Source organism: Vulpes vulpes, chromosome 3 (genome assembly GCF_048418805.1).
Source record: "Vulpes vulpes isolate BD-2025 chromosome 3, VulVul3, whole genome shotgun sequence".
Lineage (NCBI taxonomy): Eukaryota > Metazoa > Chordata > Mammalia > Carnivora > Canidae > Vulpes > Vulpes vulpes.
In genome coordinates this window covers 16,146,731-16,173,895 of record NC_132782.1, presented here as the reverse complement: position 1 = coordinate 16,173,895, position 27,165 = coordinate 16,146,731, and the positions used below count along the sequence as shown (strand labels likewise).

Below are 27,165 nucleotides of genomic sequence, written 5' to 3'. Positions count from 1 at the left end.
CATAATCAAACTCCTTGCTTTTCTTTTCTTCGACTACACTCAAACTCATTGAAATATGGTTGTCCCCCACCCCACTCAACTGACACTGCTCTCCCTAATGCCACCAAACACCTCTGTTACAATCCAACACCTTTTTAAAAAAAGATTTTATTTTTGAGAGAGAGAGAAAGAGCGTATGTATGAATGGGGTGGAGGGACAGAGGGAGAAGCAGAGCAGGGAGTCCAAAGTGGGGCTTGGTCCCAGGACCCCTAAATCATGACCTGAGCTGAAGGCCTGGGCCACCCAGGCACCCTCCAACACCCTTTTTAGTTCTTATCTAACTTGTCCTCTTTACAATGTTTAGCCAGATCTTTCTGGACCTAGAAGCTCTCCTGCCATTTCTGTGGTACTACCCATTATCAGTTAGGATGTTTTTGGCAACAATTAAAAAATACCTCAATCCCAATTGGTTTAAATAAGAAAGCTATCTCATATAACAGGAGCGCTAACAAGGGCTGGCTTCCAGACCAGTTAATTCCATGGCGGAACATCACCAGAAATCTAGGTTCTACCATCCACAGCATCAGCTTCATCCTAAGATTCAATCCCCTCATCATCATAAAATGGCTGCCAGCAGTAAGGAGGGCAACATGCTTCCTGCTTCTTAATCAGAGGGATGGAGTAATCTCTTCCCAATCAGGAAATAAAGTCCTTGATCCGGTTGGGCCAATGTAGGTCACATTTCCCCCTTTGGAACAGTAACAGTCACCAAAGAAATGCCACGTACTGATTGGCTGAGGGTCTTTCCTGAATCCCATGGCTATGTGTGTGGGGGAGTGAACATCCTAACAGAATCAGGGCTTTCTTAGCAAAGAGGCAGGGAGGGATAGATGCTGAGTGGGTAACCGATCGTATCCACTATATTCACTTCCTTGATTTTCCTGCTGGCTGCTCTTTTGTCTCCATTGTGCACTTCTCTCTCTTGGATTACTGCTTAAAATGTTATCATTTTAGTTTCAGTCCTCTTCTACTCAGACTACACTCTATGTGCCATCACTTCCTTATCTTTGACTACTATCTCTAATCAAAGATACCTGTTATGTGTTATCTAATTGAGTCTAAACTGATGACTCCTAATTAAGGCATCTATTTCCATCAAAGTGTTTCTTCCAAGCTCCATACCATGAATTCCAAAAAATAAATACGTACTCAGTACTTCCTATGGTAGGCAGAATAATGTCACCCCACTCTCAAAGATGTGTATGTCCGGGATCCCTGGGTGGCGCAGTGGTTTAGCGCCTGCCTTTGGCCCAGGGCGCGATCCTGGAGACCCGGGATCGAATCCCACGTTGGGCTCCCGGTGCATGGAGCCTGCTTCTCTCTCTGCCTGTGTCTCTGCCTCTCTCTCTCTATGTGTGACTATCATAAATAATAATAAAAAAAATAAAAAAAAAAGATGTGTATGTCCTAATCCCCAGAACCTATACGTTTGTGAGGTTACATGGCAAAAGGCAATTAAGATTACAGATTGAATTAAAGTTGCTAATCAGCAGACTCGAACATAGGAAAGATTATAGATTATCCTGCAATATCCAGATGTGCTCAATTTAATTATAAATGTCTTTAAAAATGGAAGATGGGATGCTTGGGTAGCTCAATCGGTTGAGCACCTGGCTCTTGATTTTGGCTCAAGTGATTATCTCAGGGTGATGATCTCAGAGTCATGAGATCAAGCCCCAAGTGAGCCCCTAGTCTGGCTCCCCCTCAGCAGGGAGTCTGTTTTTCTTCCCTTCTCTCTGGCTCACATGCATGCACGCTCCCTCTCTCAAATAAACACTTTTTTTTTTTTTAGATTTTATTTGAGAGAGCGAGCATGGGAGAAGGGAAGGGGCAGAGGAGAAGTATAAGCACACACCCAACTGAGTGTGGAGCCAGACATGGGGCTCAATCCCAGGACCCTAAGACCATGACCTGAGCTGAAGGCAGACACTTAACTGACTGAGCCACCCAGGTGCCCCCCAAATAGATCTTTCAAAGTGGAAGGAGGCAGGGTGTTGAGAGTTTCACTAAACTACTCCATATAATTGCTGCCTTGGCATCCATTTTGTGTGGTTAAGCACACTAGCCTCTCAAGTGCATGAGGTGATAATCTATGCACTAAATAGCCTGCAGAATCACAAGTGTAGACTCCTGATGTAACTTCCCCAATGCCCCTCATGATAAACAATCTCTCCTACCTTCCAACTGCTTCCCCTGTGCACCCCTTAGATAAGACTCCTCACTAAGCTTACCAAAACCCTGATCTTCTTGGTTTGAATTGGCTAATCTAGTCTGCCTGGGAACCCCAAAAGCATGGCCCTAATAAAGGCATGCCCCAGGTCCTTCTGTCTACTATCTGTCTGCACCTTGACCTTCCTATGTGGCCCCTCTGATGTATGCCATGTGCCTTCCCCAGGACCACTCCCCCAGAGTGAACTTCTCTAGTTCACTCTCCCTTGTGGTTTTTGGGAAAGAATCACTTACCATCTGACATACACCAGGGCTCTACTTAACAAATGTGAATTTAACAAAAATTACAACACAGGGAGGGAGGGAGGGAGGGAAGGAGGGAGGGAGAGAGAGAGAGAGAAAGAGAGAGAGATGGCAATGTGAGAAGGTCTCAGCCAGATGTCACAGATTTTGTAAATGCAGGAAGGGGCCATGAGCCAAGGACTATGTATAAGCTCTAGAAGCTGGAAAAAGCAAGGAAAGAGATTTTCTCTTAGAGCCTCCAGAAAGAGTGCTGCCTTGCTGACATCCTGATTTTGGCTGAATGAGTCTCATTTTGGATTTCTGATCTCTGGAACTGTAAGATAATTTGTGTTGTTTTAGGCCAAACCTCATGGGTTTGTTGGATTAAATGATGTGTACAGAACAGTACCTGGCACACAGTTAATGCTATGTATGTAATTTTGTATTATTAATTTCCTGTCAGTAATTCATATAAAGGTAAGACCTAAATATTAAGAAGGAGCTCAAACCAATATGGGTAAACTACAAGAACTCTAACAAATAAAAAAACAATCAGACTAAAATTCAGCTTTGTCCTTTATATTTCCATGGTATACAATAATGAAAATACATGAAGATTGAACCACAGCAGCAACTTTCATCACTCGTCTTCACATTCATCAGAACTTTCTTCACTTAACTCCTCACTGCTTTCTCCTTCACTCTCACCGCTACTGTCTTCTTCACTATCTTCATCATCTTCCTCAAGATTTTGAGATTTCTCTGCCACAGAAAAGAAGAGAATTGCTTAAAATGTTCTTGATATTTGTACTCTTTGAAAAATAATTCTCCTTGCTTCTCTCTCCACTAAGAAATATCTACTTTGGAACATGAGGACTGAGTCAAACTTTGCTAACTTGTAGGCAGGCCCAAAAGTAGTAGTACAAAGGGTATATTCTTACTGGTATAAAGATGTTTATGGATTTAGAGTAAATTCAAAACACAGATCTATGCAAGTATTTATTTTACTACTGTTACCATAATTCTTAATGAAATAGAAGTAAATAAGATGTATGGTAATTTAGAAGGTACTGGTTTTCCTTGGAATTGTGGGCTAGCTAGTCTAACGTGTGGCAATTAGCACATTTTGTTCCCTGTGAAGACTGTCATTGCTGATGCCTGGTGTCCAGTGAGCCTGCTTTACGGGCAGTTCCACCCCACAGAGAAAAAGGAGACACCTTAACCACCCACCCACAAAAGACAATCTGGCTTCATGAAACCATCCAAAGACAACCAGTTAGTCTTTTCTTTCTTTCTTTCTTTCTTTTTTTTTTTTTTCCAGTGAGCCTTTTCTTAACCACTTCCTGAGAGTGTACTTCACTAGTCTCCTTGGATAATAGGTTTTGAAATAGTGACTGCTCATAGTTCTACAAGAAAGAAGAAATTTCCATTTTTAAATTTACCCATCAGCAACATTTCTTCAATAAGTGAGAAAAACTCCTTGGCCTCAGGATTTTCTGGTTCATAGATTAGGACTGAAAATAGACAACAGAATGTTTGTTATTTTTTTTTTAAGATTTAATTAATTAATTAATTAATTAATTCATCCATTCATTCATTCATTCATGAGAGACACACAGAGAGAGAGGCAGAGACACAGACAGAGGGAGAAGCAGGATGTGGGACTTGATCCCAGGGCCCACGATTACACCCTGAGCCAAAGGCAGACGCTCAACCACTGAGCCACATAGGTGCCCCCAGAATGTTTGTTATTAGTCTTCAAAGTGTTTCGGCAAACAGGCTCCTCAGAATGAGATTGGAGCTGTCAATCAGAATCAGTGAATGTGCACAAAGCCATAAATACCAACAATTATACCATAGGAATACCTAAGTGCAAACAGAGAAAATGCTCTAGTTATTGTGGTGTGTTGTAAGAGAAATAACGCTCATTAGTTTCTACCACCTGTCTAAAGAATGCCATCTCTATCACTATGAAGCTTTCCTCACAGATCTTGTAGCCAAGTATTTCTTGACTGTAACCATTCCCCAAACAAGGGACATATCCTGCAAAATGTGGAGGCTTCACTAATGAGAAGACTGTGTGCCTTGAGGAGTATTCATAATTCTGTTTTATCCATTTAGTGTTGTGACTCCCATGTAATATCTTGATGGCCCCCAGGGGGCACTGAAACATCAAGTGTGCCATTCACTTGGCTAAGAGTAAGACAAATAATTGTGGATGGTTCAATTTGGCTCCAGTGCTCTTAGGACATCCTCCCACGTGGCTTTCATCCTGACACAGCAAACTAGTGTCTCTCTTTCCTAATTTACCTACGAAACAATTTACCATCCATCTGGGTTAGCATGACTGTGCACCTGCTCAGAAGCTGCTTTTAAGGATCCTACAGGTAGGTATTTAGATACCTTCTAAGGTTTCTTTTTTTTTTCCCCCTTTTAAAGTTTCTAATAAAAGGATCTTTTAATTCATTTTAAGTTGGACTAAAATATGCTTATCATTAGCAGTCTAAATCTTTCTCCGAGCCTCTTTCTAGAGCAGTTTCTCCAACTTGCCCCTTGAGATACTAGGTTCTTAAGATGTTAATACGTATTTGGGAAACTAGGTCAAGTGAGGTTAGTCAGGTACGGTATACACTAGGAGCAACTGCAGGATTTTACAGAACCATTAATATGCTTATAACTATTATGAATTTTATAGAATAGAGAATGTGGTTTCCCCAACTTATTATTCCCACAGAATCCTTTTTGATGGAACACTTAATAAGAAATCTTGAACACAGTTTAGAAAATTTCATGTTGGACTTAGGGTTATTCCATGGGACTGGGGTATGGAATCAGCTACTCTTAATAGTTTAACAAAAACCATTGACAAATGTTAATTTTCAAAGTGAGGGAAAGATATCTACTTTCAAACTTAGCCCAGAAATATGCATTCTAAGCGATGAATCAAAAATTCTCCTTACTCATTCACAGGCTAAGTAGGGTTTGTAAAAGGATAAGAAAACCTCTAGTACATTCAGTTAGGGTCCTGGGAGTTGTTTCTGACTTGAGCCCATGAGCAAATCCAGTGTGGACTCCGAAGAAAGACTGTCAGATTTGAGTCCTGGTTCTGCCACTGCCTAGTTGGGTCTCCCTGGGGAAAATATTTAATATATTACCTCAGTTTCCCTATCTGTAATAACACTATTGGGCCACATTAAGCTGTTCTGATGAATCAATGAGATAATGTAGATAAAGCACTTAGTCCAGTCCTTGGTGCACGGTAAGTGCCAAATAACGGCTGATTATCATTAGTTTTCCAGAAATGGCTTTGGACCTTGAGAAAAGCTCAGCTCCTTCCTAAACATTCAGTGGATGTTTCCTTCTGGCTAAAGAGCTGGGGCAGGAGCTGGGGGATTCTGCTGCTTATAGGGCTCTGAATCCCTCAGACTGGAGCCTATTCTAGGGTAGAGAGAACATTGGTCTTGTTCACTGCTGCCTGCCTAGAAGAGTGCCTGACACAGAACCAGAGCCCTCAAAACATTAAAAAATGGAATAAGTGAATAGTAGGAAGCAGTTTATGCCTAGATAAAATTATACTCTAATAGTAAAAAGTGATTTATTTTACTCAAAAGAAAGAAAGAAAACTGTATTGTAACTATCCTTTCTGAAGATACATGTATCTGTATTTGTGTTATACAAACTGATGAGAAACATTTAGGTTCTCAGGTCACTTTTTTAAAAAAGATTTTATTTATTTATCCGTGAGAGACACAGAGAGAGGCAGAGACACAGGCAGAGGGAGAAGCAGGCTCCATGCAGGGAGCCTGATGTGGGACTTGATCCCGGGACTCCAGGATCACGCCCTGAGCTGACGGCAGATGTTCAAACACTGAGACACCCAGGCGTCCCACAGGCCATTATTTTTAAACACTTACAATTATAATTGATGAAGTAGGTCTCTCAGGCCTAACTATTTTTCTGTGTAACATCTTGGACTGCCTGTGAGCAGCACTGTTGTGCCCTAAGAAGACTGAGCTGCAGGTTCCTTTCTTACAGGTAAAGGGGACCAATAAACAGAAAGACTGACTAACACGAAATCTCACAGTCAATCATGAGATGAACTAAGAAAAGTACTTGGGACTCTTGACTTTCAGTCTCATTTAAAAACCATTTTTCCAGGATGCCTCCAATGCCTGGCAAGTAAGGGCATATAGCTGAGATAGCAGTTCTGCATGACATGGCAGGAAAATGGCTGAGGAAATCTTAGGCACATAGAAAAACTGTGTGTGAAAGACACATAAATTCAAGCCTTCACTGATGAATAAAATTTCTTGGGGGAACCCAATACCAATTTCTTTTCAAAGTCAGGACAAAGAAAAGAAACCACAGGCACCTGGAACACCAGGTGGGAAGCCCTGAAGCTCAATGGAGATATAAATGAGTATACTGTGATCAGACGGCAAGGAAACATACTAGCAACTAGTGGCTTTATTTGGAAAATGAATTCATAAAGCATTTCAGAAAGGACAAGGATGTATTATTTTATATAAATTAATTGCCTTAGATACAAAGAAAATAAATATATTAGTTGACCATAGGAGCCATTTCAAGGCTGACTGACCCATTAAAAATCCCCTAAGTCCCTGCCTCCTTGACCAGAGATATGAGTTTATTGATCAAATGAGGAACTTAAAGTATAGTAGGATAACAGAGGCATTCAAGTCAGACCTAGGATCTAATCCTAACTTTTCCTACTAGTGGCTGTGTGACTTTGGTGAATCAGTATTCCTTGCTAAGACTCCGTTTCCTCATCTGTAAAGTGGGGTTTGTAGTATATGCCTCATTGAATTAAGAATGAAACAAGGTATTCAAGAATGCTCCATTACCAGGTGTTTGATATATGCATATATAAATACATAAATATGCAAATAACTGTTTGCATACATAAATATACAAATATAGACAGAAAAGGTAAGTGTTCTGTAGAAGATGCTACAAGAGATAGTAAAAAAGACAAACAATACAATGTAAGCACTTACATATAAAATATTTTGGGGTCCATCCTAGATGAAAGAAATTCATTTTGTCTATTTTCTGAATATAGAGAGGGATTCTAGGCCATTTTCAGCCAAGTGCTTCCTATGAGCATCAAACTAGTACTGTACTTCTCCCTGAGACAGAGCATCTCCAACTCTGTTCTTTATCGAACCCGTTTAACATTGCAAATCCTGGGTCTTCCTAATTTCATACCATTGGCTGGAATCTAATCTAATCCTATTTGGCATGCACCCAGCCCCAACTCATTCTCCAACCTCTCCAACCAAGTTTCCAGTCACCTCCCTTCCTCTTGGGAGCAGCCTTCTTCCCCAGCTGGCTCCCTGGATCATGGTGCTTGTCTTAGGATCCTCTACAGCTCCTTTTCCTATAGCCTAATCCTTAGTTTGAGGTGCTATTTGACATAGACAGAAAAGAGTGACTAATATTTCTAGAAGAGTCAGTAGGGGTGAAAACCAAACCAAACCATGGTTAATGTCAACCTCCAAATAGTTTAGAGCATGTGTGCTATGATTCCTGCTGTCTCTCCAGCTCCCAGGATAATGTCTGGTACAGAGCTGGTGCTTAATATGTAGTTGTTGGAAGAAAGGGAGAGAGGAAGAGAGGCATTTTACAGGGACATCACTCCATTAGGATAGAGCAGCTTGAACTTTTTCTTCCTTACTGACCTGGCACTTAATGCGTGTTCACTGGTTTGAGTCAGGTCAATAAGCATTTTATTAAGCACCTACTGTTTATGAAGCATATGCAGGGCTAACAGCCCAAACTGTCTGATAGATGTGGTGATATCAGTGTATATATTGTGTGAGCTTCAGCCAGATGCTTTCTAAAATGATTGATATGGAAATACAATATATAAATTTTCCCATAACTAGGCTCCACAAGAAACTCAGAGAACTGAGGGTGAAAGCTACAGATTATTCACTTCTACACCAGTCCTCAGAGAAGAAAGGTGCTGCAGGAAGCGGCAGCTTGAGTTCCAGTTCTGGCTGTGCCACGAGCTCCCTGAATAGGGCTGAGCAAGCTGCTTATTCTCTCTCTGCTTTTGCTTCATTATATTTATAAAAAATAGATGACTACACATGATTCTCTTGAAGGGTTCCCTTTGCTCAGAAATTCTGTTTGTGTACCACCCAAAATATTTTATTTGGTGGCTCTAAAGACCAAAGTGCTTGAAAGGATTATGCAAGGCAAATTATTTTGGATATAAAATAAGTAGTGTTAAAGCATTCAAGAAACTCATTTTAAAAACTAGCTAATGACTTAAGAAGTACTGTATCTGTGTTGAGAGTCTGTGTGAGGTAAGCGAGAGAAAATCCTCACAATCCCTATACTACATTTTCACTCCAGGACTTTTACTGTAAGACTTGGGTCAAACACTAGTTAATATTTTGAATCCCATTGTCAATAAAGTTTAATTGTAGAGTTGCCGTTTTCTCTTTCAAAACAATTATGACTAATGTATTCTAGAATAATAGTTGAAAAGACTGGATTTCAAAAGCAGTCGAGCTGGAATCTTTCAAAATCATTAAGTGGACTTTTGAAAATTAGAAAGTAAAACCTTTGAAATTAAGAACTCACTGGATAGGGACACTTGGGTGGCTCAGCAGTTGGGTGCCTGCTTTCGGCCCAGCGTGTGATCCTGGAGTCCCGGGATCGAGTCCCACATCGGGCTCTCTGCATGGAGCCTGCCTCTTTCTCTGCCTGTGTCTCTGCCTCTCTTTCTGTATGTCACTCATAAATAAAATCTTAAAAAAAAAAAAAGAACTCACTGAATAGTTTAAACAGCATTTCAGAGAGGAAGATAGGATAACTCAAAAATAGGTAGGTCAATAGAAAAATTCCAAAATGAAGTATAGAAATAAAAAAAAAAGTAGAAAAACAGGAGCTGAGTATACATCAGCTAAACCACTAAAAACCAAAGAAAGAAAAATAACAATGGATTTCATTTCTCTACTTAAAAGTATCCAATGATTTCCCACCTTGCTCAGAGAAAAAGCCAAATCCTCAAATTGTGAAAAGGTACTATGCAATCTAGAGAACCCCCAAACCATAATTTCTCTGACCTCGTCTCCTGTCACACTTCCCTTTTCATATTCTATTCTGGTTACACTGTCCTCCTTGCTGTTCCTCCTTCCTCCTTGCTGTTCCTCATCAGGCACACTCACGTCTTGGCACATTTGCTATGAGTCCTGCCTTCCTGGACCATCCTATTCAAAACTGCTTTGCCTCTTCTTTCTAGTATTTTCTATTCCTTCTTCTCTATTTTTTCCCGATAGCACCTATCGTTTACAACATGCTAATTATATATGAATGTGTTACCTGTTGGATGCTAGATACAAACATGGGATTATCTGTCTTATTGATGGCTGTATTCCAATGTCTAAAACAGTGCCTGGCACATGTAGACTCAAATATTTGTGAACTAAATGCATGTTTAAGTAAGGTTTGCTGCACTACCTGACACTTCTTTGAAACTAAAGGCACAGTTACTAACCCTTTATCATGAAGGTAAAGATCTTAACTTATTTTTCAGTGATGATTAGTTTTTGTTTGTCCCATTCAAAGTTATTTTTAGAAGTTTGTTTATTTAAAAGATTTTATTTATTTATTCATGAGAGACACAGAGAGAAAGAGGCAGAGACACAGGAAGAGGGAGAAGCAGGCTCCATGCAGAGAACCTGATGTGGGAGTTGATCCTGGGTCTCCAGGATCACATCCTGGGCTGAAGGCGGTGCTAAACCACTGAGCCACTCAGGCTGCCCTATTTTAGAAGTTTAAGTTAGTCCTTATACCAATCAATTTATTAATAAGGAATAACTGAGACACTATCAGGGAATTCATGAGGCCATAATAATCAGACCATCTCACTTATTATGGAATGCATTTAGAAACAAAAAATTAGAAAACAGACAAGTATTTTGTACTTACTCATCTGACATAATTTTTTTGCCAAATGGTAGTCTTGACCCATTTCTGCTCGTAGGAACTGGAAAACATTAAGAAATTCTTCAGATAAGTATTTTCAGAGAGAATTTAAATGTTAATTTTAAACTCCCTAAAAAATATTCCATTAATGATTAACCATTTGGCTTTTAACATTTACACATTTTTCCAGGAGTGAGTCTGTAATCAATCAATTAATTAAGAATATGTAAGGATTTCCCATGGCAAGACAACACAGAACAAGTACGATACCTCCATATTGCTGAAGCCATACAATATATGTACTACTTAACAATTTGAGAATACATAAGTTGATTCAACTGGCAGAGACAGTAAAGACATTAATTGCTTTAATATCCCTTTGGTTCAGATATAACGTTTATTTGTAAACTTCATCTATGATTACATGACAATATTAAAAAAAGATTTACAATTATGTATATTTAATATTTTCTAGCTCTTATACCATCTAGTTTCTGTTTTACTATTTTAATATTTTTATTGTTACAAAGTAATACATATTTTTTGTATGTAGGAAATTTAAAAGTTAAATAAACACATTTTGTCCTCAGTTAAAAAGCATTTATATTTCTACCATCCAGAGATTTTTTTAGCATCTTCATATATATCATTTTAGTATTTTTCCATAAATGAACACATATGTACAAAAACTAGGGTTATTCAGTAACCTTTTAAAAATAAACCACATATGATAATTTTCTCCCCATAAAACTAGTCTTAAATTTTTTTACTTAGGCTACAATTTACTAAACTAATCCCCTATTCTAACTTATTTAGACTGCTTCCATTAAAAAATAACCCTATACTTAGATGATTGTTCTTGTTTGTGTGAGATATATTCTGAAAACAGTCAGGTATACTAGGCTTACTTGGCAAAAGACAGGGGCATGGAGTATTAGAAGAGATACCTCCCACACATTTCCAGACATGTGATACATACCCAGGCACCATTTTTTTTTAAGATTTTATTTTTTAATTCATGAGACACACACAGAGAAGCAGAGACATAGGCAGAGGGAGAAGCAGGCTCCCTATGAGAACCCCAATGCCAAACTCAATCCCAGGACTCCGGGATCACAACCCGGGCCAAAGGCAGATAGATGCTCAACCACTCAGCCACCCAGGTGTCCCAGAATTCTCTTATATTCTTAAAATCTATATTTGTCTAAGGTTAAGATCTGTCTACTCCTATTTGTAGTTTCCTTCCATTTTAATTATGGTATCTTGTGGTTTATCTATGTTATTCTTTTTTCAAATATCCTGCTCTTAAATAGATACATTAATTTGGTTTTTACTTTGAATTTTATATAATTCTTTTTCTTATTTACTTTATTTTGTTCTTTTTCTAAACTCTGTCATTAATATTTAGTTCATTTGTTGTCATTCCTCCTTTAATCATCATCGTCATCATCAAAGCATTTGAAACTTTGTGCTCTTTTCACAAGTTTTAAAATTTAATGTTGTTATTATTTTCTAAATAGTTTGTGAGTTTAGTTTTGATTTTGATTTTTAATTCAAGTGTCATCTAGAAGAATATCTTTTAGTTTTAAGTAGTTTTAATTTGTGGGGTCCCTGGGTGGCTCAGTTGGCTGGGCATCTGCCTTTGGCTCAAGTCAAGATCCTGGAGCCCTGGAATCGAGCCCTGCATGGGGCTCCCTGCTCAGCAGGGAGTCTGCTTCTCCCTCTGACCTTCTCCCCTCTCATGTGCTCTCTCTCAAATAAGTAAATAAAATCTTTTTTTTAAAAGTAGTTTTATTATTGTAGTCATTTTTATTTTCAATGTGTAGTTTAATTGATCATAGAGAATGTGATCAATATAATATACAGTTACTATTTATGTTTTTAATATATTTATGGGAAATTTAAATATCCACAGAAGTAGAAAAAATAGTAAAAGAAGTACATGTCCCCAATTCTCACCTCCAAAAATTAAATTATTTTATTTGTTACTTATTATTATTATTTTGCCTGCCTAGATTATTTTAAAGCCTTTTACAGATATAATCTTTCACTTTAAAAACCCAATGACACTATGGTTATTACATCTAACAAAATTAACAAGAATTTCTCAATATCAACTAAGATCTACTCTAATGAAGCATTATGCTATTAATACTAGGCTCAGAAAATGACAAGAACATGGAATCAATTTCAAAGTGTCCTTTGTATTGACCTATATTTTTTTGTTGTGTTAACACAAATATACTGTTAAAGGATTTCCTTTTAATAGTTCAAAATACAGTGAAATTTGGCTAAAGACTTTGATGAGAATTGCCTAAAAGTTCAAAGTCAAGCTAAAGTTTAGTGAGAAAACGTTTTTTAAAACTGGTTTTATTTTTTTTTAATTTTTTTAATTTTTATTTATTTATGATAGTCACAGAGAGAGAGAGAGAGAGAGGCAGAGACATAGGCAGAGGGAGAAGCAGGCTCCATTCACCGGGAGCCCGATGTGGGACTCGATCCCGGTTCTCCAGGATCGTGCCCTGGGCCAAAGGCAGGCACCAAACCGCTGCGCCACCCAGGGATCCCTAAAACTGGTTTTAAATTACTTGTGACATTCAAAATAAGGAGGTAGGACTTCTGGGAAGATGGCAGAGTAGGAGGACGCTAAGCTCACTTCATCCCATAGATACAATTAGATAACACTCATCCCTGCAAACAACACAGATGATGAACCAAAGAGAGGCCAAGCAAACTCCACAACTGGATGTAGAGAAGAGGCCACATTGAAGAGGATAGAAAGGGTGAGGACTCTTTGGGAACTTAAAGTCAACGGAACTGAACATTGGGGGAGGGAGCCATGGGCATGAAGAGGTATGAGACACAGACTATCACATGGGGGAGCCTCCAAGGGGAAGAGGAATCCCCATAACATCTGGCTTTGAAAATCAGAGGAGGTGAATTCTGTGAGTGCTTACCACCATAGGGACTTAAAGCCTAGAACTTTAAAAATCAGCAGGCTTGGCTCTGGAAGAGCCCAAAGGGCAATAGGAAGTTGAGGCCCAACCATTTAAAGAGACAGCACAGCAAACAGCCTGCAGAGATACAGCTTTGAAACAGCTTGAAAGGGCCTGGAGCCTATGGGAGCAAGAGCTAGTTACAGAGCTCAGAGTTTGCTGAGGAACTTCTCCAGGAACAAATCTGCTGGAAGACTCCATTTCCCTCCCTTGCCCCTCATCATAAACACACAACCCACACATGGGAACCAGCACAGCATTGGCATTCACTATCTAACTTGTTTACACTGCACCCCACCCCTCCAGCCAGGCCTGACTTGGTTCTGGTGTTGCACATCAGCTCCCCCAGAAAACCCCCACAAACTTTGCCAACACTGCCTCTCCTGACCTTTCATGGAGGACATGTGCACCTTGTTAAAAGAGCACCTCCTGCCCATATGCGCTTTGCCAAGCAGTCAACCAGCTCTATATCTGTGGTGGCTATGCATCCCCTGTGGAGGACCAGTGCCACCTAGTTAAAAGTGCACATCCTGCCCACTACTTTTAAGAGCAAGAGACTGTAGCTAACTTTCTTTTTTTTTTTTTAAGTTTTTTTTTTTATTTATTCATGAGAGACACACACACACACAGACACACAGAGAGAGAGAGAGAGAGAGAGAGAGAGAGAGCCAGAGACACAGGCAGAGGGAGGAGTAGGCTCCATGCAGGGAGCCCGATGTGGGACTCGATCCTGGGTCTCCAGGATCATGCCCTGGGCCAAAGGCGGTGTAAACCACTGAGCCACCCGGGCTGCCCTGTAGCTAACTTTCTTAACACAAAAAAACAGACACAGAGAGTCAGGCAAAATGAGGAGACAGAGGAATATGTCACAAATGAAAGAACAGGACAAAATCACCACAAGAGACCTACGCAAAACAGATATAAGTAATATGTCTGATAGAGAATTTAAAGTTATGATCATAAAGATATTCACTGGACTTGAGAAAAGAGTAGAAGATATCAGTGAGATCCTTAACACAGGAAAAAGAAACGATCAGAAATAACACAATAAATGAAATTAAAAATATACTTGATGGAATAAATAGCAGGCTGGACTAAGCAGAGGAACAAATTAATGAACCAAAAGTCAAAGTAATGGAAAATAATCAGACTGAACAAATGAGAGAAAAAAGAATTATATAAAATTAGAATAGACATGGAAACCAGTGACTCCATCATGTATAACAACATTCGAATTATAGGGATCCCAGAAGAAGAACAGAGAGAAAAGGAGGCAGAAAATTTATTTGAAAAAAAATAACAGCTGAAAACGTCCCTAATATGGGGATGAAAACAGATATCTAGACCCAAGAGGCACAGAGATCCCACAACAAAATCAACCAAAGGTGATCCACACCAAGACACAGTAATCAAAATGGCAAAAAGTATGACAAAAAAATTTTTTAAGCAGCAAGAGAAAAAACAGTTACATATAAGGGAAACCCCATGAGGCTAGCAGTAGATTTGTCAGCTGAAACTTGCAGCCAAAAATACTTTATCCAGTAAGGCTATCATTTAGAATAGAATGACAGATAAAGAATTTCTCAAACAAAAACTAAAGGATTTCATGAACACTAAATCAGCCCTACAAGAAATATCAAAACTTTTTGAGTGGAAAAGACAGACCATAGTCAAAGTATAAAAAGTAGGAGACAGAGAAACAGTAAAACTAAGTACTTCTGTAAAAAATCATTCAAGGGATTCACAAAATGAAAGGACATAAGATATGACACCAGATACCTAAAGCATGATGAGGAGAGAAGTAATTAATGGGTTCAAACTTAAGTGATCATCAACTTAATATAGACTGCTATACATAAAAGATATTATATATAAACAAAGGGTTGTGGAAGGGGAGTTGGGTGGGGGTAGGGGGTAACTGGGTGACAGGCACTAAGGAGTGACTCGATGGGATAAGCACTGGGCGTTATACCATATGTTGGCAAATTGAATTTAAATTTTAAAAAAATTTAAAAAATTAAAAAAATTTTTAAAAAATTAAAAAAATAAACCCAATGGTTACCACAAATCAAGAATCACTAATAGATATGCAAAGAATAAAGAAAAAGGAACCCAAGTGTATCACTAAAGAAAACCAACAAAGAGAGCAAGAGAAGTATCAAGAAAAAAGAACCATAAAAACAACTATAAGTAACAAAATGGCAAAAAATACATATCTAACGATAATTACTATGAATATAAATGGACTAGACACTCCAATCAAGACATAGAGTGACAGAGTGAATAAAAAAAACTCATCTATATGCTGCTTACAAGAGACTCATTTCAGACCTAAGCACACCTGCAGATTGAAAGTGAGGAGATGAAGAAACATTTATCGAGCAAATGGATGTCAAAAGAAAGCCAAGGTAGCAATACTTTATTGGACAAACTAGACTTTATTTTTTATTATTATTTTGTTAATCTTTAAAAAAATTTTTTTATTGGAGTTCAATTTGCCAACATATAGCATAACACCCAGTGGTCATCCCGTCAAGTGCCCCCCTCAGTGCCCATCACCCAGTCACTCCAACCCCCCGCCCACCTCCCTTTCCACTACCCCTTGTTCGTTTCCCAGAGTTAGGTGTCTCTCATGTTTTGTCATCCTCACTGATATTTTCACTCATTTTCTCTCCTTTCCCTTTTTTCCCTTTCATTAATTTTTATATTCCCCAAATGAATGAGAGCATATAAAGGTTGTCCTTCTCCGATTGACTTATTTCACTCAGCATAATAACCTTCAGTTCCATCCATGTCAAAGCAAATGGTGGGTATTTGTCGTTTCTAATGGCCGAGTAATATTCCATTGTATACATAGACCACATCTTCTTCATCCATTCATCTTTCGATGGACACCGAGGCTCCTTCCACAATTTGGCTATTATGGACATTGCTGCTATAAACATTGGGGGGCAGGTGTTTCGGCGTTTCACTGCATCTGTATCTTTGGGTTAAATCTCCAGCAGTGCAATTGCTGGGTCCTAGGGAAGATCTATTTTTAACTCTTTGAGGAACCTCCACACAGTTTTGCAGAGTGGCTGTACCAGTTCGCATTCCCACCTACAATGCAAGAGGGTTCCCCTTTCTACACATCCTTTCCAGCATTTGTGGTTTCCTGTCTTGTTAATTTTCCCCATTCTCACTGGTGTGAGGTAGTATCTCATTGTGGTTTTGATTTGTATTTCCCTGATGGCCAACAAACTAGACTTTAAAACAAAGACTAGGGATTCCTGGGTGGCTCAGTGGTTTAGAGCCTACCTTTGGCCCAGGGCATGATCCTGGAGTCCCGGGATCGAGTCCCACATCAGGCTCCCTGCATGGAGCCTGCTTCTCTCTCTGCCTCTCTCTCAGTGTCTCTCATGAATAAATAAATAGTCTTTAAAAAAAAAAAAGACTATAACAAGAGACAAAAAAGGACATTAAATAATAATAAAGGGGACAATCCAACAAGAAGATGTAACAATTATAAATGTTTATATACCTAACATGGGAATACCCAAATATATAAAACAGTTAATAACAAATAAACTAATCAATAGTAACACATTAATAGTAGAGGACTTTACCACCCCACTTGCATCAATGAACAGATCATCTAGACAGAAAACCAACAAGGAAAGAGTGGCTTTGAACACACTGGGCCAGATGGATTTAATAGATAATATTCAGAATATTCCATTCTAAAACAGCAGAATACACATACTTTTCAAGTACACATGGAACATTCTCCAGAATTGATCACATATCATGCCCAAAACAAGCTTCAACAAATTCAAAAAGATCAAAGTCATACCATGCATCTTTTCTGACCACAACACTATGAAACTAGAAATCAACCATAAGAAAAAATCTCGAAAATCCACAAATACAAGGAGGTTAAACAACATGCTACTAAATAATGAATGGGTCAACCAAGAAATCAAAAAGTACATGGAAACAAACAAGAATGAAAACACAACAATCCAAAACCTTTGGGATGCAGCAAAAGCAGTTCTAAGAGGCAAGTTTATAGCAATACAGGCTTATGTCCTCAAGAAGCAAGAAAAATCTCAAATACACAACCTAACCTTACACCTAAAGCAGCTAGAAAAAGAACAATGAACAAAACCCAAAACCAGCAGAAAGAAGGAAATAATAAAGATTAGGGCACACATAAATGATATAGATCCTAAACAACAGAACAGATCAGTGAAACCAGGAGTTGGTTCTTTGAAAAGATTAACAAAATTGATAAACCTCCAGCCAGACTAATAAAGAGAGAGAAAGAGAAAAAGAGGACTCAAATAAATCAGAAATGAAAGAAGAGAAATAACAACCAACACCAGAGAAATACAAAGTATTGTAAGAGAATGTTATGAAACATTTTATGTCAACAAATCAATCAAGAAGAAATGGATAAATTCCTGTAAACAGATAACCAAAACTGAAGCAGGAATAAGTAGAAAATCTGAACAGATGGATTTCCAGCAATGAAACTGAATTAGTAACAAAATAATCCCCCAAAACAAAAAGTCCAGGATGAGAGGCTTCAGAGGCTAATTCTATCAAACATTTAAAGTAGCGTTAACACCCATTCTTCTCAAACTATTCTAAAAAGTACAAGAGGAAGGAAAACTTCCAAATTCATTCTATGAAGCCAGCATTACTCTGATACCAGAACCAGATAAAAATATCACCAAAAAGAGAGAGAGAGAAAGAGAGATTGAGAGAGAGAGAACTACAGGCCAATGTCTCTGATGAACATAGATGTAAAAATATTTTTTTAGATGCAAAAATCCTTAATAAAATACTAGCAAACAAAATCCAACAATACATTAAAAAATCACTCACCACTATCAAGTGGGATTTATTCCCAGGATGCAAGAATGGTTCAGTATGTATAAATCAATCAACATGATACATTACATCAAAAAGAGAAAGTATAAAAAAAATCACATGACCATTTCAATACAAGCAGGAAAAGCATTTGACAAAGTATAATATCCATTCATAATAAAAGTCCCCGGGATCCCTGGGTGGTGCAGCGGTTTGGCGCCTGCCTTTGGCCCAGGGTGCGATCCTGGAGACCCGGGATCGAATCCCACGTCGGGCTCCCGGTGCATGGAGCCTGCTTCTCCCTCTGCCTGTGTCTCTGCCTATCTCTCTCTCTCTCTCTCTGTGTGACTATCATAAATAAATAAAAAATTTTTAAAAAAAGCCCCCAAACAAAGTAGGCTTAGCGAGAACATACCTCAACATAATAAAGGTCATATATGAAAAACACACAGCAAACATTATCCTCAATGAGGAAAAACTGAGAGCTTTCCTTTAAGGACAGACAGGAACAAGACCAAAATGTCCACTCCTACCACTTTTATTCAACACAGTACTGGAAGTCCCAGACAGAAGTCAGACAACAAAAAGAAATAAAAGGCACCTAAATCAGTAAGGAAGAAGTAAAACTTTCACTACTTGCAGATGCAACGATATTATATATACAGAAAATCCAACCGACAAATGAATTTAGTAAAGTCCCAGGATACAAAGTCAATGTGCAGAAATCTGTTGCACTTCTATATAGTAACAATGAGGCAGCAGAAAGAAAAATAAAGAAAATAATCCCATCTATAATTGCACTAAAAATAATAAGATATCTAGGTATAAACCTAACCAAAGAGATGAAAGGCCTGTATTCTGAAAACTATAAAACATTGATGAAAGAATTTGAAGACAACACAAATAAGTGGAAAGACATTCCATGCTCATGGATTGGAAGAACAAATACTGTTAAAATACCTATACTACCCAAAGCAATCTACATATTTAATGCAATCCCTATCAACATATGAACAACATTTCCACAGAACTAGAAAAAACAATCCTAAAATTTGTATGGAACCACAAAAGACCCTGAATAGCCAAAGCAATTTTGAAAAAGAAAAGCAAAACGGGAGGTATCATAATTCCAGACTTCAAATTATGTTACAAAGCTATAGTAATCAAAATGATATGGTACTAGCACAAAAATTGACCTATAGATTAACAGAACAGAATAGAAAATCAGGAACTAAGCCTACAATTATATGGTCAATTAATCTTCAACAAAGCAGAAAAGGATATCCAGTGGGAAAAAGACAGTCTCTTCAACAAATAGTGTTGGGAAAACTGGTCAGATACATGCAAAATAATGAAACTGGGCCACTTTCTTACACCATACACAAAAATAAACTCAAAACGGACTAAAGACCTAAATATAAGACCTGAAGCCATAAAAATTCTAGAAGAGAACACAGGCAATAATGTCTCTGACATCAACCATATCAACATTTTTCTAGATATGTCTCCTCAAGCCAGGAAAACAAAAGCAAAAATAAACTACTGGGACTACATCAAAATAAAAAGCTTCTGCGCAGCAAAGAAGGCAATCAACACAACTAAAAGATAACCTACTAAATGGAAGAAGATATCAGCAAATGACATATCTGATAAAGGGTTAGTATCCAAAACCTATAAAGAAATTATACAACTCAACACCTCAAAACCAAATAATCTTATTAAAAATGGGCAGGATATGAATAGACATTTCTCTCAAAAAAATGTTAAGATGACCAAGAGACACATGAAAAGATGCTCAATATCACTCATCATCCTTTGATGATGCAAACTGTAAATCAAAACTACAATGACATATCACCTCACACCTGTCTGAATGATAAAATAAAAAGCACAAGAAGCAGCAAGTGTACAGAGAAACAGGAATCCTTCTGCACTGCTTGTGGGAACGCAAACTGGTGCTGTCACTGTGGAAAACAATATGGAGTTTCCTCAAAAAGTTAAAAATAGAAATGCCATATGATCCAGCATTTACACTACTGGGTATTTGCTCCTGAAATACAAAAATACTAATCAGAAAGATACGTGCACCCTATGTTTATTGCAGCATTATTTATAATAGCCAAATTATGGATGTAGCTCAAGTTCACTGATAGATAAATGGATAAAGATGTGGTATATATACAATGGAATATTATGGATTAAAGAGTACACTTATCATGATAAAAAAAATTGACTAACAGTGAACACATACACATTTTATCTAGATTCAATATTTCTTAACATTGTGCTACATTTGCTTTATCTCTTTTGATAGATAATGTATAGATATAACCTACATATATAATTTTCACAGAAACATTTCAAAATAAGTTTCAGACATTGTAAAACTTCACACTGAACTATTAGAGCATAGGTCTCCTAAGAATAAGTTAATGCTTCAATGTAACATCATATCCTTAACTCATCTAAAAAAGTTAACAATAATTCTACAATAAAATATTACATTTAAATTGAGACTTACCAATTTGTTTTTAAAATGCTTTTATAGCTGGATTTTTTTCCAGTAAGGATTTCATGAAATTCATGTTTTGATTTTAGTTGTTAACCACCTTTGTTGTTGTTGTTTTAATTCCAGTACAATTAACATAGTGTTATATTAGTTTCAGGTGTATAATATAGTGATTTGAAAATTCTATATATCACCCAGTCTCATCACAAGTGCACTCTTTAATCCCCATTACCTTTCACTCATACCTCCACCCATGTCCCCTTTGGTAACCCGTCAGTTTGTTCTCTATAGTTAAGAGTCTGTTCCTTGGTTTGTGTCTAATCTTTCAAGTTTTCTATAGGTTTGAAAATTTTCAAAAAAAAAGTTGAGGGGTGCCTGGGTGGCTCAGTCAATTAAGTGTCTGTCTCTTGATTTCAGCTCAGGTCATGATCTTATGGGTCATGACATAAAGCCCTGCATTGGGCTCCATGCTCAGCAGGGAGTCTGCTTGAGATTCTCTTTCTCCCCACCTCCACCCCTGTACTCTCTCTCACTCTTGAATAAATAAATCTTAAAAAAAATTAAAAGTGAAAAAATTAAAAAGGGATGAATTCTGAAAACAAAAGAGCTTATGCATAGGTATAGCCTAAGATATGAAAATAAACAATCTCATATTGTCTGAATATTTATCTGAAAATGAAGTCATGGATTACTTTTATAATTAAATGTCAAAAAATAAATAGAAATAAAATGAGCAAGAGTTTGGTTACAGCAAATAGGGCCTTTGAATGCTCTATGATTCATGAATAATTTAGATGTTCAATCAAAGAAATATAGTTAAGTAAAATCTTTCCAATATTTGGCATCAATTTTTTTTCTTCTTTGTTGGAAGCACCTTATAATATTAAGTTTCAAAACTCTCTATATATGCTTTATTTGAGGAGGAAAATATAATAAATGTATCTGATTTTTTAAAAGATTTTATTTATTCGTGAGAGACACACACAGAGAGAGAGAGAGAGAGGCAGAGACACAGGCAGAGGAAGAAGCAGGCTCCATGCAGGGAGCCCAATGTGGGACTGGATCCCGGGTCTCCAGGATCATGCCTGGGGCTGAAGGCGGCACTAAACTGCTGAGCCACCCGGGATGCCCTGATTTCTTTATATAATTCCATGGCTAGCATTTGGGTTAATTATATTAAAAGGCAAGCACATTAGTATTTTCTTTATGCTAAAAATCTAATTGAGGCTTCTAGCCATGATGGAGTTAACAGAGACCAGGTTTACTCTCCTTCCTGAAACAACCAGAAAATTGAACAAAATATATGAAACAAGAGTTTTCAGTAATTGACATCAAATGTCATAGGAGAATGATCTGAGAGAAGGGAAACAGATGGATCCTTTGATTGCCTCAGTTTACAGCTGTGGGCTGTTTCTGGGTACCAGCATAGGCAGGGAGCATCCAGAGACCAGTGGTCTGAGTTGAAATAAAACAGGTTGAAGTTCAGAGAGGCCAATGTTATATTTTCAGGAGAGCTCCAGCAATCTGCAGAGGTGTCTTTCTGAGTCTTTGCCTGGAATTCATCTGCGTATGTATATTCAGAAACTACCTGAGGCTAGAGAAAGAATTGCTGGAATGAACAGGGATCTCACACTGGGCTGAAGAGAGCTCATGTTTTCTCTAGCTAGAGTGGAATGTCCTCTTAATACCCAGAGCACTGGGAAGAGTCCTCATTAGGGCATTGCCTTAGTAGTCTACCTACAATATAGGTAGACTCTGGACCCTCCCAACAAAGCTTAAAAAGCAAGACTTGAAAAGAGAAACCTGCTTCCCAGAAACTCAACTATGTTCCAGATCAAAGTCCAAAAATATTTAAAGAAAAATGATAAAACTTGTATCAAAGAACATAAAATTTAAATGTCTAGGATTCAGTAAAAAATTACTAGGCATGCAAAGATGCAGAAAAATATGACCCATACACTGGAGAAAACTTAATCAAGGGTAGCCCAGGTGGCTTAGTGGTTTAGCGCGACCTTCAGTCCAGGGCATGATCCTGGAGACCCGGGATTGAGTCCCATGTCGGGCTCCCTGCATGGAGCCTGTTTCTCCCTCTGCCTGTGTCTCTGCCTCTCTCTCTCTCATGAGAAAATAAATAAAATCTTAAAACAAAAAAAAGAAACCTTAATCAATAGAAATCGACCCAGAATTACAAAAAATGATAGCATAGCTGACAGGCATGTTGAAATAGCTATTATGTCATATGCTCAAAAGTAAAATATGAACACGATGAAAGAATTTAAAATAAAAATATTTACATAAAACAGGTAGAGATGATAAATATCTGAAATTTTATAGACACACATGGAGAAAAAGGGAGAGAGGAAGGGAGGGAGGATGGGATTAACTGCAGATTATAACTACAAAGAAAAGATCATGAACTTGTAGACAGAGCAATAGAAATTTCTAAAATTAAATATATAGAAAACAAAACAAAAAATGAACATCAGTAACCTTTGGGACAACATTGGGTGGTCTAACATACACGTAACTTGTAGCCCAGAAGAAGAGAGGGAGAGCAGAGGTAAAAAAAAAAAAATTACTTGAATATTTAATAACTGAAAAATTGCCAAATCTGGTGTAAACTATAAACTCATAGTTCTAAGAAGCAACATGATACGCCATCAAGGCATATCATCATCAAATTGCCAAAAAATAACAATACAAAAGAAAAAAACCTTTATTTTATTTTTATTATTTTTTAAAGATTTTATTTATTTATTCATGAGAGAGACAGAGAGAGAGAGAGAGAAAGAGATGCAGAGACACAGGTAGAGGGAGAAGCAGGCTCCCTGCGGGGAGCCCGACATGGGCCTCGATCCCGGGTCTCCAGGATCACACACCGGACCCAAGGCGGCACTAAACTGCTGAGCCACCCCAGCTGCCTGAAAAAAAAACTTTAAAGTCTGAGAAGAAGATATATATATATGGACAAAAGTAATAGTAGACATCTGTCTGAAACTATGTAAACTATTTAACAATGAAGCACCTTTTCAAAGTACAGATCTTTCTCAACTTATGATGGGGTTATATCCCAATAAATGCATCATAAGTTAAAATAAGTTGAAAATGCATTTAATACATCTAACCTACCAAACATCACAATTTAGTCTAGCCTAACTTAAGCATGCTCAGAACACTTACATTAGCCTACAGTAGGGCAAAATCATCTAACAAAAACCTATTTTATAACAAAGTATTGAATATCTCATATAATTTATTGAATACTGTACTACAAGAGAAAAACATAATGGTTGTAAGTGTATCAGTTGTTTATCCTCATGATGGCATGGCTGGCAGGAAGTTGCAGCTGCCTGGCATCAGGAGAGAGTAATCATAACACATATCACTAGCCAAGGAAGAAATAAAAATTCAAAGTTTCTACTGAATGTGAATCATTTTCACACAATTGTAAAGTTGAAAATTCCAAGTTGAACCACTATAAGTTAGGAACCATCTGTACCGAAAAAAAAAAGAAACAAAAACCTGGCAACCTACAAATCTCTCGCTCACACATTCTTTAAAAATGAAGATAAAATTAAGACTTTTTCAGACAAATGCAGACCAAGAGTATTCACTGCTGGCAGAACTGAATTATAAAAAAAAAAATACTATAGCAAGTTTTTCAGTAAAAGGAAAGTCATATCAGGTGGAAATTCAGATCTACACAAAGCTATGAAGAACACCAGAAATGTGTTCCAAAAAAGGTATCTTCCAATTAAAAAAAAGTTTTAAGAGATTGACCATTGGGCAGCCCGGGTGGCTCAGCGGTTGAGCGTCTGCCTTCAGCCCAGGGCGTGATCCTGGAGACCCGGGATCGAGTCCCACGTCGGGCTCCCTGCATGGAGCCTGCTTCTCCTTCTGCCCGTGTCTCTGTCTCTCTCTCTGTCTCTCTCTCTCTGTGTCTCTCATGAATAAATAAATAAAATTTTTTTTTAAAAAAGATTGACCATTAAAAATAAAAATGATAACAATGTATTATAGGGTTTATAGTATATGTGGAAGTAAAATGTATCCTTTGCATTAACAAAGGATACGAAAGGGGAAGTTAAAATGTATTGTTATAAAGTTCTTACAATATACATGAAATTGTATAATATTAATTAGGCTGTGATACCAAAATTGAGGTAAAACTGTTTTACTCTCCATAGAATTATCAGTAAATGTTCATGTACAATGTTTGCATGTCATGTTTCAGGCTTCAGTGCTTTTGCACATACTCTTCCCTATGCCAGAAATGCCTTCTCCACTTGTTTACCACACGAATTCCTAAGTTTCCCTCTTCCTTCAAGATTCTGACTCTGTGTCTCTTCTAAAAATCCTTTATCCCTTTTCACCTATTTCTATTCTCTGTTAGTCACTTAATCCTCCCTATTCCCAGTGAATCTCATAACTACGTCTGGTAGCACACATAATTCTTTATTGTAAATTGTACTATATACATAATATGTACTTGTTAGTTCTCAAGGGTAAGGGTCTTTCTTATTTGTCTCTAAATATCCCCAATAACTAATTAGCACAGTACCCAGTTACATAGAAAGCACTCTTTGAGCAGTCCTTGCAGAGTTTTATGCCAGAACTTTTTATTCCTGCTTCTGCCTTTACCAGAATACTGTAAGTCATTTCTAGAATCTTTTCTCACCTCTATTCTCATGAAGTAGAGTAAGAGAGATGAGTAACTAGGTAAACATCTGTATATGGGCAAGGATTTCTTTACTATTTTTTAAATCTTCAAGGCCATACACTAGTAATTTTAATATTAAGTTTCTTAAATTACAATGCACAAGTTAAACTTACTTCTGCCATTAACTCTAATGGGGCATGAGTATCCTTATTAGGGTTACTGTCTTCATCATCTTCATCATTAGTATCATCTTCACCATCATCATCTGTTGATTCAGATAACTTATCATCAATATCTTGGAAGGAGTGTTCATTCTTTTTCTCCTGCTCTGCAGGGACTGTGTTTTTACCCACTTGACCTAAAACATATACAATTAAATCAATAAATATTGAAAAGTTCAAATATTAAAAATGGTTACTCCTAAATTAAAATGTAACAAGTATACATGTTTATTATATGGTTTCCTGTTCTGGAGGGTTTTTTTTTTTCATGACTAATAGCACCACAATGAACTTATGTAATTTCCATTTCCAAAAAAAAGTAATAAAACTGCCAAGAGGAAAAAACTCAAACCAATAACACTGAATTAATGTTAGTGTTAATTGTTTGGTGCTTAAAATTTTAATAAATAGGAAAAACAGTTTTGCTTAGAAAAATATAATTATTTCTAGAAAAAAAAGAAATTAATGCTATTCTATCTCCAGAAATACATTTCCCAAGTGGTTCTTATAGGAGGGTAAATATGAAATGAAGAACTTGGGAGAGTAAAAATAAGACTAGAGAGGATTAACAGTAAATAATTCTTCTTGGGCAGGTCAGGTTACTGCTTGGATACCTGAGAATAAAGTTCTTTCTCAACACACACACTTACTTACCCACCCCCCCACACACACACATACACAAAACTTAGGAAGAGAGACATGTGAAGTATTCTAGATATAACCAGAGGTTACAGAACATTAGTAATGATTTTTTTCTTAATGTCAAGACACAGTAGCTATGACCAAACATAAATAACTGAAAAATCAAAACAGGCACTAATGACTATTCATTCAGTACCCAGTACTATGTGGTGTCACAGGAACACAAAAATGAATAATTCTTGACTGCAGGTACTCATTCACACTCTAACTGGGGAGTCAGAAACATAATAGATAGCTATAAAACAGTAAGGAAGTTTGGTGATAGATGTGTGCTAGTTAAATGAGAGAACAAAGGAGGGCCCCATGTTGATCTGGAGAGTGGTTAGGAATTGTCCAGTCTGAATGGATCAGTTTTTCTAAGGAGAGGGGACAGCATGAGCCAATGCAGTAAGAATGTGTGTCATGCAAAAAAGCATTTTGACACTGCTTAGAGGTCAAGGTTGAGACTGCAATGGTGACAGATGTAGCTGGAAGGGTAGGTAGATAATGGGGTCTTGGGGGCCAGAAGCCTTGGAGTTAGGACTACATCCTAAAAATAAATGGATTATAATAAAGGATTTTGAGTAGGAAAACAAATATGATCAATTCTGCATTTCTGAAGGAACACCTGGCTAGCAGGGTAGAAAGTATATTTGAGGGGAGGTTTAAAAAAAAAAAAGGAGCAAAGAGAGAGGTTAGAAGTCTCTTTAAAAAAGTCCAGGTGAGAGAGATGATTAATGATAGGGCATTAGTAAAACAGGGATAGATTAGAGAAACATTTAAAAAGTAAA

The 27,165-nt window shown here is 37.5% G+C and overlaps 1 protein-coding gene across 4 annotated transcripts in view; it reads right to left on the bottom strand.

Annotated features, from left to right (window-relative positions):
• Window positions 1-3,054: 3,054 nt before the first annotated feature.
• ERICH2 (glutamate rich 2) overlaps window positions 3,055-27,165 on the bottom strand; it is a 38,441-nt gene continuing 14,330 nt past the window's right edge. For all 4 annotated transcript variants that reach the window (XM_025994071.2, XM_025994072.2, XM_025994073.2 and 1 more), the window contains 4 exons: window positions 25,646-25,830; window positions 10,457-10,514; window positions 3,934-4,005; window positions 3,055-3,253 (listed from right to left, as the gene is read on the bottom strand). In XM_025994071.2, the coding sequence (XP_025849856.1) occupies window positions 3,132-3,253; window positions 3,934-4,005; window positions 10,457-10,514; window positions 25,646-25,830 (437 nt within the window). In that variant the 3' untranslated portion in view covers window positions 3,055-3,131. The remainder of the gene's footprint in view (window positions 3,254-3,933; window positions 4,006-10,456; window positions 10,515-25,645; window positions 25,831-27,165) is intronic.